Raw genomic sequence first — 14073 nt, 5'->3', positions numbered from 1 at the left:
AGTGATGTGAGCAGGTGGCAGCTGTTGTTTAAAACTGTACTTTCCCCGTCAAGCGTGACTCTGAGTTTGGAAATGAGGAAGTTTAAGAGAGAAGGAAATGGGGGAGGGACGAGTTGTTTGTGACAGCTGTGTTTAAACATATTTTCCTCATAATGAAATGACCCATAACCGCTCGTGGTGGGGTGGATAGCACATATGCCTGCCAAAAAAGAAAATCTTCCACTTTTACAAATGTAGCTGAACCAGATTTATTGACTTGGCTGAACTTCAATCATTAGGTTATTATTAATTAAACTAACTGTGGATGTGAAATGCAGATTTTGTAACACAGAGACACATATTTTGTAACATTCCTCCCACAATGACCACATTTTGGTTACATCACTAGATATGGGTTCTCTTTTCAAATGTAAGACTAAATATAATTAAAGCTGCAAACTGTATCCAAAAACTGACTGCTTCAGAATTGGATAGAAAATGTCAGAAAGAGAAATAAAAATGACATTTTTAGAGAGATTGGGGCGTTTGTGTGCATCTGAGGTGTTTTCCAAGAAAGAAAAACCCAGAACTCTATGTAAAAAAATGTAAAGATTGTTTAAAAACCTGCAATGATATACAATGTTCCATCTCTTAAAATGGTGTGGACTGAGCTTAATTTGGTAAAACTCTGGGATTTACTGACATCATTTGACCTGGTTTTTAATATTTTAAAATACTACATTATTTTTCTTCCTTATTTTACTCTGACGTACATTGTTTTACATTTTTATAAATTGCATTGTGTTTTTATTTATTTATTTATTAATTGTGTTTTAAACACTGTAAAGATAAGATAAGATAATCCTTTATAGTCCACACATGGGGAAATTTCATTGTTGCAACGCAGTAGATACAGAGGAAAAGGACAGATAACTTATTAGGAAGTTTAATAGAGTTTAATAGTTTCAATTAGGAATCCTCTTAATAGAAGATCTCTTATAAACAAAACTCTTATAAACAAAAAACTCCAATAGACAAAAACCTCTCATTTCCTAATAAGGAATGGAAGGGAAAAATAAATAAAGATAAAGATAAAAATACAAATATAAAATAAAAATAGCTAGCGTAAGACATTATAATACTAATAATACTAATAATAATGGTAAAATAAACACTCCATTTTCATCAGTTATATGCACATGAATGTGACACTATTGCATGTGAGTACGACAGTAATTGCACTTTGAATTGCAGTTTGTATGAATTGCGCTTTATAAATAAATTTGATTTGATTTAAGAGTTTGTTAAAATATTAGGTCGGTAAAACATGCTTTGCTCCAATAGGATTATAATGGGAGATGTTTGTGATCCTTTGGGCAGAAGGGGGCAAAACAACAAAGGAGTAACCTTGAGTAACCTGTGTAAAGGTCATTCTTTTTCTACCCATCGTGATGATATATGCGACTGCCACAGGGATGTTTACGATCTTATGGGGAAAACTGTACAAAATAGGGCATAAGTCTGATTGACTTTTTCAATCACATATTGCATTTTTAGTATAATTATTCTCCCCATAGTAACACTTGTGTTTGGGTCACAATGTCACAGATCTGTCCTGTTGTTAGACAGGTCCTATCTCGCGTCATTCACAAATAATTATTTGTCATTGGCGATGGATTGGCCACGCCCACATGAGACAAAATATGACACGGCGCAAATATTTTTTGTTGGCTTTAATGTTTAGAGTGTGTCTGCCATATCTGGTATTTATGAATACAATGTACATGGTGTTTCAAATTTCTTGCTGGGGCCTAATAAACATATTATTTAATATCTAAATGAAATCCATCTGTATGTTCCAGCTTGGTGTTTCCTGAGAGGACGTTTTATTTATGTGCAAAGACCGGTGTAGAAGCTGACGAGTGGCTCAAAATACTCAAGTGGAAACTGGTGAGTGAAACAAACTGTTCATATGAAAAGAGTTGTACAGGGGGCGAGTGTACAGGGGCAAGTGTACAGGGGGCGAGTGTACAGGGGCGAGTGTACAGGGGGCAAGTGTACAGGGGGCGAGTGTACAGGGGGCGAGTGTACAGGGGCAAGTGTACAGGGGGCGAGTGTACAGGGGCGAGTGTACAGGGGCGAGTGTACAGGGGGCGAGTGTACAGGGCAAGTGTACAGGGGGCGAGTGTACAGGGGGCGAGTGTACAGGGGCGAGTGTACAGGGGGCGAGTGTACAGGGGGCGAGTGTACAGGGGGCGAGTGTACAGGGGCGAGTGTACAGGGGGCGAGTGTACAGGGGGCGAGTGTACAGGGGCGAGTGTACAGGGGGCGAGTGTACAGGGGCAAGTGTACAGGGGGCGAGTGTACAGGGGGCGAGTGTACAGGGGCGAGTGTACAGGGGGCGAGTGTACAGGGGGCGAGTGTACAGGGGCGAGTGTACAGGGGGCGAGTGTACAGGGGCGAGTGTACAGGGGGCGAGTGTACAGGGGCGAGTGTACAGGGGGCGAGTGTACAGGGGCGAGTGTACAGGGGGCGAGTGTACAGGGGGCGAGTGTACAGGGGCGAGTGTACAGGGGGCGAGTGTACAGGGGCGAGTGTACAGGGGGCGAGTGTACAGGGGCGAGTGTACAGGGGGCGAGTGTACAGGGGGCGAGTGTACAGGGGCGAGTGTACAGGGGGCGAGTGTACAGGGGCGAGTGTACAGGGGGCGAGTGTACAGGGGCGAGTGTACAGGGGGCGAGTGTACAGGGCGCGAGTGTACAGGGGGCGAGTGTACAGGGGCGAGTGTACAGGGCGCGAGTGTACAGGGCGCGAGTGTACAGGGGGCGAGTGTACAGGGGGCGAGTGTACAGGGGGCGAGTGTACAGGGGGAGAGTGTACAGGGGGAGAGTGTACAGGGGGCGAGTGTACAGGGGGCGAGTGTACAGGGGGCGAGTGTACAGGGGCGAATGTACAGGGGGCGAGTGTGCAGGGGGCGAGTGTGCAGGGGGCGAGTGTGCAGGGGGCGAGTGTGCAGGGGGCGAGTGTACAGGGGGCGAGTGTACAGGGGGCGAGTGTACAGGGGGAGAGTGTACAGGGGGCGAGTGTACAGGGGGCGAGTGTACAGGGGGAGAGTGTACAGGGGGCGAGTGTGCAGGGGGCGAGTGTGCAGGGGGCGAGTGTGCAGGGGGCGAGTGCGCAGGGGGCGAGTGCGCAGGGGGAGAGTGCACAGGGGGAGAGTGCACAGGGGGAGAGTGCACAGGGGGAGAGTGCACAGGGGGCGAGTGCACAGGGGGCGAGTGTACAGGGGGCGAGTGTACAGGGGCGAGTGTACAGGGGCGAGTGCACAGGGGGCGAGTGCACAGGGGGCGAGTGTACAGGGGGAGAGTGTACAGGGGGCGAGTGTACAGGGGCGAGTGTACAGGGGGAGAGTGTACAGGGGACAACCACTGAAGAGAGCATTTCAAAAAGCTTTTGATTTGTTTGAACGAGCTACATTTTGTAAATATTCTGTTTTTCAGTCACAGATAAGAAAAGGCAGATGACCCACGCCCACGGAAGAAACCACGGAAACCTCCACATCCGTTTACTTTCATTTTCAGAACTTAAGAGAAGACATGTTATGCTTCAGGTATTAATTGTATAAATTGTTAATCTATATCCAAAGGAGAGCATTATTTGACATGTTGTTAGATATTAGAACGTGTGACCCTTTTTTGGACAATCAGTGTAGAAGCATCATTGACTTCCTGTTCAAAACTGCATGTACATGTATGTCCTGGAGTCGGATTTATTTTAAATAATGGCAAGTAAATACAGAGCAGTGGGTGGAGCTAGGGGATGAGTGAAACGGAACTACTCAAACATGCTTCAATCAATAAAAATAATGTTGAGGTAAAAGCATTATATGGTTTAATATAAATGTTTATTTTTACCTACTGCATAACATTATTTATTAAACTATACACAGGGGAATTTGTGTGTACCTGTTTGAAGACGCGCTCTGCTGCTGACATGAAGCATTAACTCTTGTATTTGAAGTATGAAAGATGTGATTAGATCTGTTGTAAAATGTGTTTTTAACTAAAAAGTGTGTTTCTGACTTCCCCTTGTCATGCTGGCCAATTCTTAACAATGATGAATGTTTACGAAACATAAGATCCGGTTTATGTGCAATTTTTCACCTTTATTATATTTACACAAAGCATAGAAAACATTTTATTTGTCTTGGAAGTCCCTAATCCGGTTTATAGACCGTATGAAGAAGAGTACAATAGTAGACGGTACACTACCACCAGTTACTTGAAGCATTTAAAATCAACCAATGAGAGAGCGTTTGGGGATCATGTGACCTCCACCACCTGCCTCAGATCATCTATTAGTGGGGCAAGTTCCTTCTCCAGACTCATGATCAGACCTACGAGCAAAAGAAAAAAGTGTTTTAATCATTTTCAAATTTGATCTCCAAGTGAGAATGTGAATGAAGCTTCTCTGCTAACGGCTCTGCTAACCCAAGTGAAAATGTGAATGAAGCTTCTCTGCTAACGGCTCTGCTAACCCAAGTGAGAATGTGAATGAAGCTTCTCTGCTAACGGCTCTGCTAACGGCTCTGCTAACCCAAGTGAGAATGTGAATGAAGCTTCTCTGCTAACGGCTCTGCTAACCCAAGTGAGAATGTGAATGAAGCTTCTCTGCTAACGGCTCTGCTAACCCAAGTGAAAATGTGAATGAAGCTTCTCTGCTAACGGCTCTGCTAACGGCTCTGCTAACCCAAGTGAGAATGTGAATGAAGCTTCTCTGCTAACGGCTCTGCTAACGGCTCTGCTAACCCAAGTGAGAATGTGAATGAAGCTTCTCTGCTAACGGCTCTGCTAACGGCTCTGCTAACGGCTCTGCTAACGGCTCTGCTAACCCAAGTGAGAATGTGAATGAAGCTTCTCTGCTAACGACTCTGCTAACGGCTCTGCTAACCCAAGTGAGAATGTGAATGAAGCTTCTCTGCTAACGGCTCTGCTAACGGCTCTGCTAACCCAAGTGAGAATGTGAATGAAGCTTCTCTGCTAACGGCTCTGCTAACGACTCTGCTAACGACTCTGCTAACGACTCTGCTAACGACTCTGCTAACGACTCTGCTAACGACTCTGCTAACGACTCTCACCTGTGTTGGCGTTACTGCTCGCGATGAAACTGATGACCAGCGGCAAACGGTTGAACTGTACGATCTGTGGAGGCGGAAAAACACACAATGGGTCAATTAAACATTATCAGAACTAGATTAGTGCGTAACAGAACAACAAGAACCGTATGTACAAACCAATGACTTCATGAATGAATTACTTCCAGTTTGAGCTGGTTTGTTCACTTCACAGTCGAGTGCAACAATTGGCAGGGCGTGTGTGAAAACCAATTACAGAAGCTACACCGTTAAAAGGGAAATGCATTTGACACTTTAACTTGTCGTTTTGTAAAGGAGGTTTGGTAATAGTTTTGAGTTAAAGGAATTGTAAAAAACACTGCAAATAAAAATAATGTGTTCAATGAATATATATTATCAAGAGATTTATTTTTGAAAATGAATGAAAACCAATAATTTTAAGATAATATAACAAAACATACATCCAATTAAATTAAGTGTCTTTGCGTTAGAGGTGAACAAGACATTGAAATTTAGATTGAATGTTAAAAAATAAAAATGTTGTAAACTTTCTAAAAAGGGTATAAAGTGTAGGGGGGAAATCAATGGAACACTCCTGGACGAATGAGGGTATAAAGTGATATTTTTGCACTTTTGTGATTCATTTTTCAGACATTTCACACTTGTCTGACTATGGTTATCGGTATACTCACAACAAATATCCACATATTCCTTTTAGTCTCAGTATCATGAAAAGTGCTGTACAAGTGTTATGCACAATATGGCACTCTGTTGGTTCAATACCAGTGTTGCGCACCAAATAAATCGAATCTCATGTGGCGTCCAGTGTATAATTTAAACAAATTGCAGGATTGTTGAGCTAAAGTGATTAAAAGTATGGTGTGTACCTGGTAAGTGTTGTAGTAGCAGATGATGCTCTTGTTCTTGGACAGGCCCAGCTTGCTGCCTTGGTCTGTGGCCAGAGCGAAGGTGGACAGGAAACCCGGTCTCAGGGCATGGACGGGGGCATTGTCATTCGCAACTGCACAAACCAAACAACAAATCCATGTTCAACTACTCATGGTTGAGAACAAATGAGCAAACTCAGGAAGTTGTGTGAATGTGTATAGCACCAAAATAAACTGCAAGAACAACTGCATTTACTACGTGGCTTTCCTGGTGCTGGTTACCTTTGATAACAGGGACACCATCTCTGTCTGTCACCACAATGGCATGAAGACCATCAACACTGTCAACAAAACACAGTCAAATTACTCAACTTATCAGTCAAACTACTTCTGAGATCGCAATGTGAAGTATTTAGATATGGGAAAGATATGTGAAAGACATATTTACCTCAGCAGCTGTTTGTACAGGAATCTTTTAAAATCCTAAAATGAGACAAAAATGTATAAGTGACCTGTCCTGTCTTTGTGGAGATTATACATATTTTTCAAAGCTCTAAATATAAAAGGTGGAGATTTATGTGACATTCTGGGCCAGATTGTGTTTGCAATTCAAAGCTCTAATTTTTCTTTGTCAATTTACTTTTTTTTTATTAGTAACATAAGTGCAGGAATAAAAATGGGTTAAAAAATATGTAAGTTTGAACATACTTAACAAGGGTTATAATGGTGGAAGTACTTCAGAAGGATAATGTGGGCCAAATTAAATGGAAAACAAAACAAAACTGAAGGCCACACCATTAACAGTAGTAAATGTATTCCAAGTGTACGTCGATCTTTTAATTTGTCATAGAAAAGAAAGTGTGAATGTGAACTTGTTTCTCTGATCTCCAAAGCTATCTCTCTTTTACATCCTCACGGACAATGGCAGCTCCTGTGATGGGACAATGACAGCTCCTGTGATGGGACAGTGCAGCGGGGCATACTCACATCGGCCATGGCAGCAGAGTGGGAACGATCTGGGCCACAGAGAACCAGAAAAACATTAGCATTAGCAATGAAGCAATGTTAGCACTTCTAGTCACAGCACGATCCCTTTATTAATAAATTAACTACATTTAGCAGTAGTGGTCAGTTTTAAACAAAAATAGTATTCCAGAGATTATTTGAAGTGAATACATGTTGCATTAGATGAGTATTTACACTTTAAACACACACTTTTGACAACAGCAGTGCCCACTTACCAGTGAAGACAGCACAGATCACATGACAGTCCGCGTGCGCGTGACGTGGTGACGTATGTTCACGCTCCAGAGGGGGAGGTCACGGCGCCCCCTGCTGGATAAACTCAAGCTGCAGTGTCTTATTTATTACCCATAAATCATCTGAGAGAGGACTTTGCTTCTAAACGCATCTAGGGATGTACAAGAACTGTAATGTTGCATTTTATAACCCTTTTAACTCAATATGATGAATTACAGGTGGTTACAGGTAACAACTGTACCATTTTGTTACCCTTGCCAATATGCAGAGATGTGTATAGTAGTAAGAAGGCCGTTACTTCAAATGAATATTACTCAACCTATAAGAAAAAGCTCTGGTATTTAAATTTTTAAGGTACTCAACCCTATCCACTTCTGGGCCTGTTGAAATCCATCTAGAACTGCAAACAAGTATTTATTTTAGACAAACTGTAGTGTTTTGTTCCCATACTCATTTACCAATAATTTTGTATTTTTTATTTAATTTTGTGGCAGGATAGCCTGCAGGCGGGCCCCTGCCACTGCTTAAACGCCCCTGATAGGTGAAGCGATCAAGCGTAGGTCCATAAATTGCTGTCTGGTGACGTCAGTCGGCCTCTGACCTCACACACCGTCAGTGGACACTTAGAATTCTGTCCCCATGTCCTAAAAATGAAAAAAAAAAGTAAATTTTTAAGACAATAAGTTACTTTCTTAAAAATGACTCACCATTGAGCTCTGCCACCTTCGTAAATGAAGGGTACTTCCAGATAACGACATTGTTGTGGGCATATCCATGAGCAGAAACCAATTCTTTATAGTTTGGTGCAAATACAAGCGAAGAAACCTGAAAAGAAAAACATTGAATTTGAGCACTTTTTCTCGCAACATTTGTACGTTAGATTTACTGCCAGCATAAGCCTTACTTGTGACTGAGAGTCTATAGAACTAATGCAAGAGCCACTGTTAACGCTCCAGATGCGTATGTGTCTGTCACTTGTGCCACCTCCAGATGCAAGGATATTTGATTGCCATGGACACCAAGCTAAGGCCTACAAAAATAAATGACAGATTTGATATAATAGTTTTAACAAAGACTAAAAAAGAAAGAAAAAGTAGCAGACCTTCACTGCTCCTTGGTGTTCACTCCAACAGCGAACAGGCTGGTTCTCATTGCCGAGACCACCGTCTGAGACGCAGGGCCACACACACACTAAATTGTCATTGCCGCCGCTGGCCAGGTATCTGCCATCAGGTGACCACTTAAGCCCACATACTTCTTGTGAATGAGTAAGTAAATTTATTTATATAGCACCTTTCACAGACAGAGTCACAAAGTGCTTCACAAAACACAGTTTTACTTACAGTGAACAATACATATACAACACTATACAATAAAATCAGTCCGTAAAACAAGTGCATTTAAAAGGCTTGACTAAATAAAAAGGTTTTAAGCTGATCCTTAAAAGCAGTAACTGAGTCCAGTGACCGTAGGGAGAGCGGAAGATCGTTCCAGAGTTTGGGGGCAACAGCCTGGAAGGATCGGTCTCCTCTGGTCCGAAAACGGGTGCAAGGAACCAGCAACAGTTTCTGATCCAAGGACCTTAATGAGCGAGAGGGAGCGTACAGTTTTATCAGATCGATAATGTACAATAGGACCTGACCATTTAAAGCTCTAAAAGTTAAAACAAGAATTTTAAACTGTATCCGGTAGGAGACCGGCAGCCAGTGAAGGGCTTTAAGAATGGGTGAAATGTGGGCCCTTCTATTTGTGCGGGTTAAGATCCTCGCTGCAGAGTTCTGGACCAGCTGCAGACGAGAGAGTTCCTTCTTGTTAAGACAGGAAAACAAACTGTTACAATAGTCTAAACGTGAAGACACAAAGGCATGAATTATAACTTCCAGGTCATTTTGAGACACCATTTTCCTGAGCTTAGAGATTTTCCTCAACTGAAAGAAACAGTTCCTCGTCAACAGCTTGGAGTGGTGCTCTAAAGACGGAGAACAGTCGTCTTACCCGGAGATTGTCACGTTATCCCGTCGCAATACTGACCTAACCTAATACTGATGTGCAATTCTGTCATATGTGCAATTGCTGTTGGAATTCATGTGCAATTACTGTGAAATCCATGTGCAATCTATGTGCTGTCGTGACACATATTCATGTGCAATTACTGTCGGGATCACATGCAATGGTATTTATTTATTTATTTGTCTATGGGAGTTTTTGTTTATTTATAGGAGATCTTCTACTGAAAGTGTTTTTCAGACTTCCTATAAGTGATCTGTTCTTCTGTATCTACCTCTGTATCTACCTGCGTTGCACCAATGAAATTTCCCCATGTGGGACAATAAAGGAATATCTTATCTTATCTTATCTTATCTTATCTTAAAGACATGTCTTTGTCAAAGACAACACCCAAGTTTCTAAGATTAGGTTTTGCAGTCTGACCTAAAACACCCAAGTACTGGTTTATCCCTGGAATGACATCATCAGGGGCAATAATCAGAGTTTCTGTTTTGTCAGCATTTAGCTGCAAGGAGTTTTGACTCAGCCATTGTTTAATTTGCACTAAACAACTGACCAAGGAGTTCAGCTTCTGGATCTCAGAAGGTTTAAAAGAGCAATAGAGCTGAATATCGTCAGCGAACAGGTGATAGGACACATCACTAAACTCTTTAATGATCATTCCCAGGGGAATTATATAAAGCAGAAATAGGACGGGACCCAAAACGGAGCCCTGAGGAACTCCACACAACAGATCAGCTGAATCAGACATTATTTGGTTTGCAGCAACACTAAAGCTCCGACCGGATAAATATGAGGAAAACCAATGAAGAACTGACCCCGATAGTCCAATCAGGTCCCTCAGTCTATTCAACAGGATATGATGGTCGACAGTGTCAAAGGCTGCAGACAGATCCAACAGAACTAAAACCGTGCATTTCCCAGAATCAGCAGACATCATAATGGACACTTTCAACAATGTGGTTTCCGTAGAATGATGTTTGCGGAAACCAGATTGAAAAGAGTCGTGAATGTTTGACTGATCAAGGAAATCTGACAATTGTTCAGAGACCACCTTCTCTAGGATCTTGGACATGAACGGGAGCTTTGATATGGGTCTGAAACTTTTGGGGTCTGTCGGGTCCAAGTTTGTTTTTTTCAGTAAAGGCTCAACTATGGCATGTTTAAATGGACCAGGAAACACACCAGTAGAAAGAGAGAGATTTACCATTTTGGTAACCCAGGGGCCAATAACATCAAACACTTTGAGGAAGAGCCTGCAGGGAAGGGCATCTGATGTACAAGAGGAGGGTTTCATCTTGGTCACCAGAGCTGAGATGTCTTCTAGAGTGACAGGCTTAAAAGAAGACCAGTTTTGGGAAACAGGCTCCACAGAAACAGGTTTATCAGACAATGGGAGTGGGATTTGGTCTTTGATCATCTTGATCTTATCGATAAAGAACCTGAGGAGTTCATTGCTGTCAGCTTTGCAGGAAACAGGAGTCACTGCAGCTGAAGGACAAACAATAGAATTTATAGTGTCAAAGAACACTTTGGGGTTTTTCTTGTTGGATGTTATTAGCTGACGGAAGTAATCAGATCTGGAACTTTCCATCATTTCATTGTAAGATGACACAAGATCTCTGAGGTGTAACCTATGGACCTCAAGACTGGAGGTTTTCCACAGACGCTCAGTTTTCCGACATAGTCTCTTTAGGTTTAGGATATCTTCATTTATCCAAGGACAAGCTTTTTTCTGTGATGACAGGGTGGATTTGACAGGTGCCACCTGATCTAAAATGGATACACAGTGGCTGTTAAAGGAATGAATTAAACTGTCCACATCAAGACAATTCATAAACAAATGAAGATCAAACATTGCAGAAAATTGGATGGCTGTATTTGCAGTGATAATGCGCCTCTGAGACCTTGTGTTTGAGGGCACAGGCTCAGGAGAAAAGTTCAATTCAAATAAAACACAGCTATGATCGCTCATATGGAGTGGACAGAGTGAACCTGTGGTGTTGTGCCATTCACACGTCATGATGGTGGATGTGTCCTGATCTAGAGCCACTATAACAAAAGTGATAATAAAAAGTGCATAGTTTAGGTTCAGATGTTAAACGGGGAAGAAGGGTAGTACATTTACCAAGGTAATACCTTGAAAGAATATGGTCATTCCAACATAGGCTAGTGACTCTGGCTGTATGGCCTGCCATGCTGCGAAGTCTTTGCTGGTTCTCAACATCCCACAACTACAGCACAAAAAGGTAATTAATTCCTGAACAACATTTATTGTGTTTAAGAGTATAATTGCATGTACCTGAACTTTGCAATCACTTGTACCAATAGCAAGATAGTTTCCCTCCTTGGTCCAGGACAGAGAACAGATATAATCCTCCTCGTTCTCAAGCTTCATTAGGAGAATTACATCTCCGTTATTTGCATCCCACAGGTAGTCCCACTGCAAGCATGTTTCGACTGCTCCAGTCAATAAGATTTAGATCTGGAATGTAGATAATAACAAGTTGATAAAGTGTATCAACAAATTAAATAAAGTTTGAGACTTTACTTACAAAAATCATTAGGGATCTCAGGAGCATCCAAGACTTTGTCAGGTGTTGAGGATATGTATCTATTATCTATTATTATTTTTCTTTTATATTCAACATATCTGGTATTTGTTTTATTGTGCGGTCAGTGTCCTCCAGCCCCTTCTTCGTGTGTTCCCCTTATAAATTTGATGGTCGTGGCCATTTGAAATATGCATTGCTTATTTCAAATGCCATCATGCTCTTCTTTAATGCTTTCCTCTCTTTCTCCCTTAGACTCGCTGCACTTTCTCCGTAGGCATCATCCCACATGGAAGTGGAGCTTTGGCCTAATCCCCTCCTACAGCTACAGTGTCATCTGGACAGGCCTTATAGACCTGACCAAAGATGAGCTGCTCCTAGACTCCTCCTCCTCCTGCTGCTGCTGTGACATGTCAAGTGCCCTTCCACAAGTAAGCAATATATCTTTAAAGTATGTCGCCTCGTGCAGACATTAGGTCAACTTGTGTGTTACTTGTTATGTAAGCTCTGCTTTTTAGCACGTTCCTGCAATTACGCACAGGCTGCTGGCTCGCTTATATAATTGAGTGTATCTTGGGGCAGGTTTTCTCTAAGGTTTTCACTTGCTTAAGCTGGTTTAACGCCACTGAACATCCTCAGTTTGTTCATTGGTCACATCATTTCCTGATACAAGCAAAGAGTTAGAAGCACCTTTAGAAAGTCACAAGAATGTATATTTACATGATTGTGAAAAGAGTGTAAACATTGCTAATTAAAAAAAACGTGTATGCAGTACATCCAGAACGCTGCTGCTCGGGTCCTGACCAGAACCAGCTCTACTCGTGTACAAGTCTCTCCATGGCCTAGCACCAAAGTACACGTCGGATATGTTAGTGCCATATGAACCATCTTGGACTCTGAGGACCTCAGGGACCGGCCTCCTGCTGGTGCCAGAGTCAGGACTAAACATGGACCGGCCTCCTGCTGGTGCTAGAGTCAGGACTACACATGGACCGGCCTCCTGCTGGTGCCAGATTCAGGACTAAACATGGACCAGCCTCCTGCTGGTGCCCAGAGTGAGGACTAAACATGGACCGGCCTCCTGCTGGTGCCAGAGTCAGGACTAAACATGGACCGGCCTCCTGCTGGTGCCAGAGTCAGGACTAAACATGGACCGGCCTCCTGCTGGTGCCAGAGTCAGGACTAAACATGGACCGGCCTCCTGCTGGTGCCAGAGTCAGGACTAAACATGTAGAATCTGCGTTTCAGTTTTATGCAGCTAAAGTCTTCCTGAAGATGTGAGACAGGCTTCTACTCTGACAATGTTCAAATATAAACTAAAACAGTTTTGTTTAGCTGTGCATACGACTGAAAGGATTTTCTTTGCACTCTTCTTTTATTTCTTAAACCATTTTGTGATTTCTGTCATTTCTTTATGACTTTAATGCATTTTGTTCCTGTTGTGTGAAGCACTTTGAATTGCCTTGAGTATGAAATGTGCTCCACAAATAAACCTGACACGTTGATCTGCTTTGATGTTGCACTCTTCAAAGCCTCAGACACGTTTCGTTGTGTGTTATGGCAACTTGGCTGGTGCTATCATTTGGCTGGAGTCCATGTGTTGTTCAGGGGATTATACACAATTAAGTAAACCTATGGAGGCCACGTTCTCATTCCAGCTCATGTCAGAATGCATTTTTATTTATGTTGATTTGGTGCATCTTCTGTGCCGTTTTCTGTGCCAGGAGCGGGGAAAGCAGTTGTTTGCCTTGAGGACAACCACAGCCCAGATGGGACAAAACAGACATATCCAGATGGAGGTTTAAAGTTGTAGAAACCTATTTTCAAATGAACTCATCTTTACTTTGGTTAACATACTGTGAAGAATGTAAAAAAAAAATAGATCTGTCACAATAACACATTTTTTGCATTGCTATTTCAAGATGAACAATAATATTGAAACAAATTTATTCCACTGAAACATTTAACGCAGGACAATCCCAGTACAATATCTTCGAAAAACGTGAGCTTCAACAAAAACAAAGCAGAATAAAAAGCTTTAATCATTAGTTTGTGAATATAAATTGTAGTGCGGTTTTTGTTTTAACTCTTGATAAATATTGAGCCCCAAAAAATATTGTTCCAGCCATTATTAATTGAAAAATAAGTCAATGTTGTTATTATTGTGACAGGCCTATGTGACAAGAACAGTATTTGTATTATTTTACACCTTTAGATACCTATAGTTTGTGTAAAAATGACTTGTCACACTATG

The 14073-nt window shown here is 42.1% G+C and overlaps 3 protein-coding genes across 4 annotated transcripts in view; 1 reads left to right on the top strand and 2 right to left on the bottom strand.

Annotated features, from left to right (window-relative positions):
* Positions 1-3579, top strand: part of dapp1 (dual adaptor of phosphotyrosine and 3-phosphoinositides) — a 13872-nt gene extending 10293 nt beyond the window's left edge. The window contains exons 8-9 of the mRNA XM_072457187.1: positions 1842-1929; positions 3480-3579. Coding sequence (XP_072313288.1) covers positions 1842-1929; positions 3480-3503 — 112 coding nt within the window. The 3' untranslated portion in view covers positions 3504-3579. The remainder of the gene's footprint in view (positions 1-1841; positions 1930-3479) is intronic.
* A 564-nt stretch (positions 3580-4143) lies between these two features.
* On the bottom strand, positions 4144-7284 carry lamtor3 (late endosomal/lysosomal adaptor, MAPK and MTOR activator 3). 2 transcript variants are annotated; one of them, XM_072457190.1, is made up of 7 exons: positions 7242-7284; positions 6988-7016; positions 6449-6483; positions 6283-6341; positions 6001-6134; positions 5117-5180; positions 4144-4375 (listed from the first exon to the last, which is right to left on the bottom strand). In XM_072457190.1, exons 2-7 carry the CDS (start codon positions 6994-6996, stop codon positions 4302-4304), a joined length of 375 nt encoding a protein of 124 aa, XP_072313291.1. In that variant the 5' UTR covers positions 6997-7016; positions 7242-7284; the 3' UTR covers positions 4144-4301. The 2 variants fall into 2 exon arrangements, with proteins under 2 accessions (XP_072313291.1, XP_072313292.1); XM_072457191.1 differs by having other exon boundaries at positions 7201-7258.
* Positions 7285-7872: 588 nt separating this feature from the next.
* On the bottom strand, positions 7873-11831 carry LOC140370331 (cell division cycle protein 20 homolog). Its single transcript, XM_072457443.1, is given in 8 exon segments — positions 7873-7904; positions 7968-8085; positions 8165-8290; positions 8363-8528; positions 11245-11319; positions 11407-11501; positions 11570-11710; positions 11823-11831. Coding segments are annotated over 8 exon segments (762 nt in total).
* Between the last annotated feature and the right edge of the window lie 2242 nt (positions 11832-14073).

The sequence above is a fragment of the Eucyclogobius newberryi genome, unplaced genomic scaffold (assembly GCF_026437365.1).
Source record: "Eucyclogobius newberryi isolate DKJ021-1_F unplaced genomic scaffold, fEucNew1.0.hap1 SCAF_21, whole genome shotgun sequence".
In the NCBI taxonomy this organism is placed as follows: domain Eukaryota; kingdom Metazoa; phylum Chordata; class Actinopteri; order Gobiiformes; family Gobiidae; genus Eucyclogobius; species Eucyclogobius newberryi.
The sequence above is the reverse complement of the archived record's forward strand: the minus strand, read 5'-3'. Positions and strand labels throughout refer to the sequence as shown.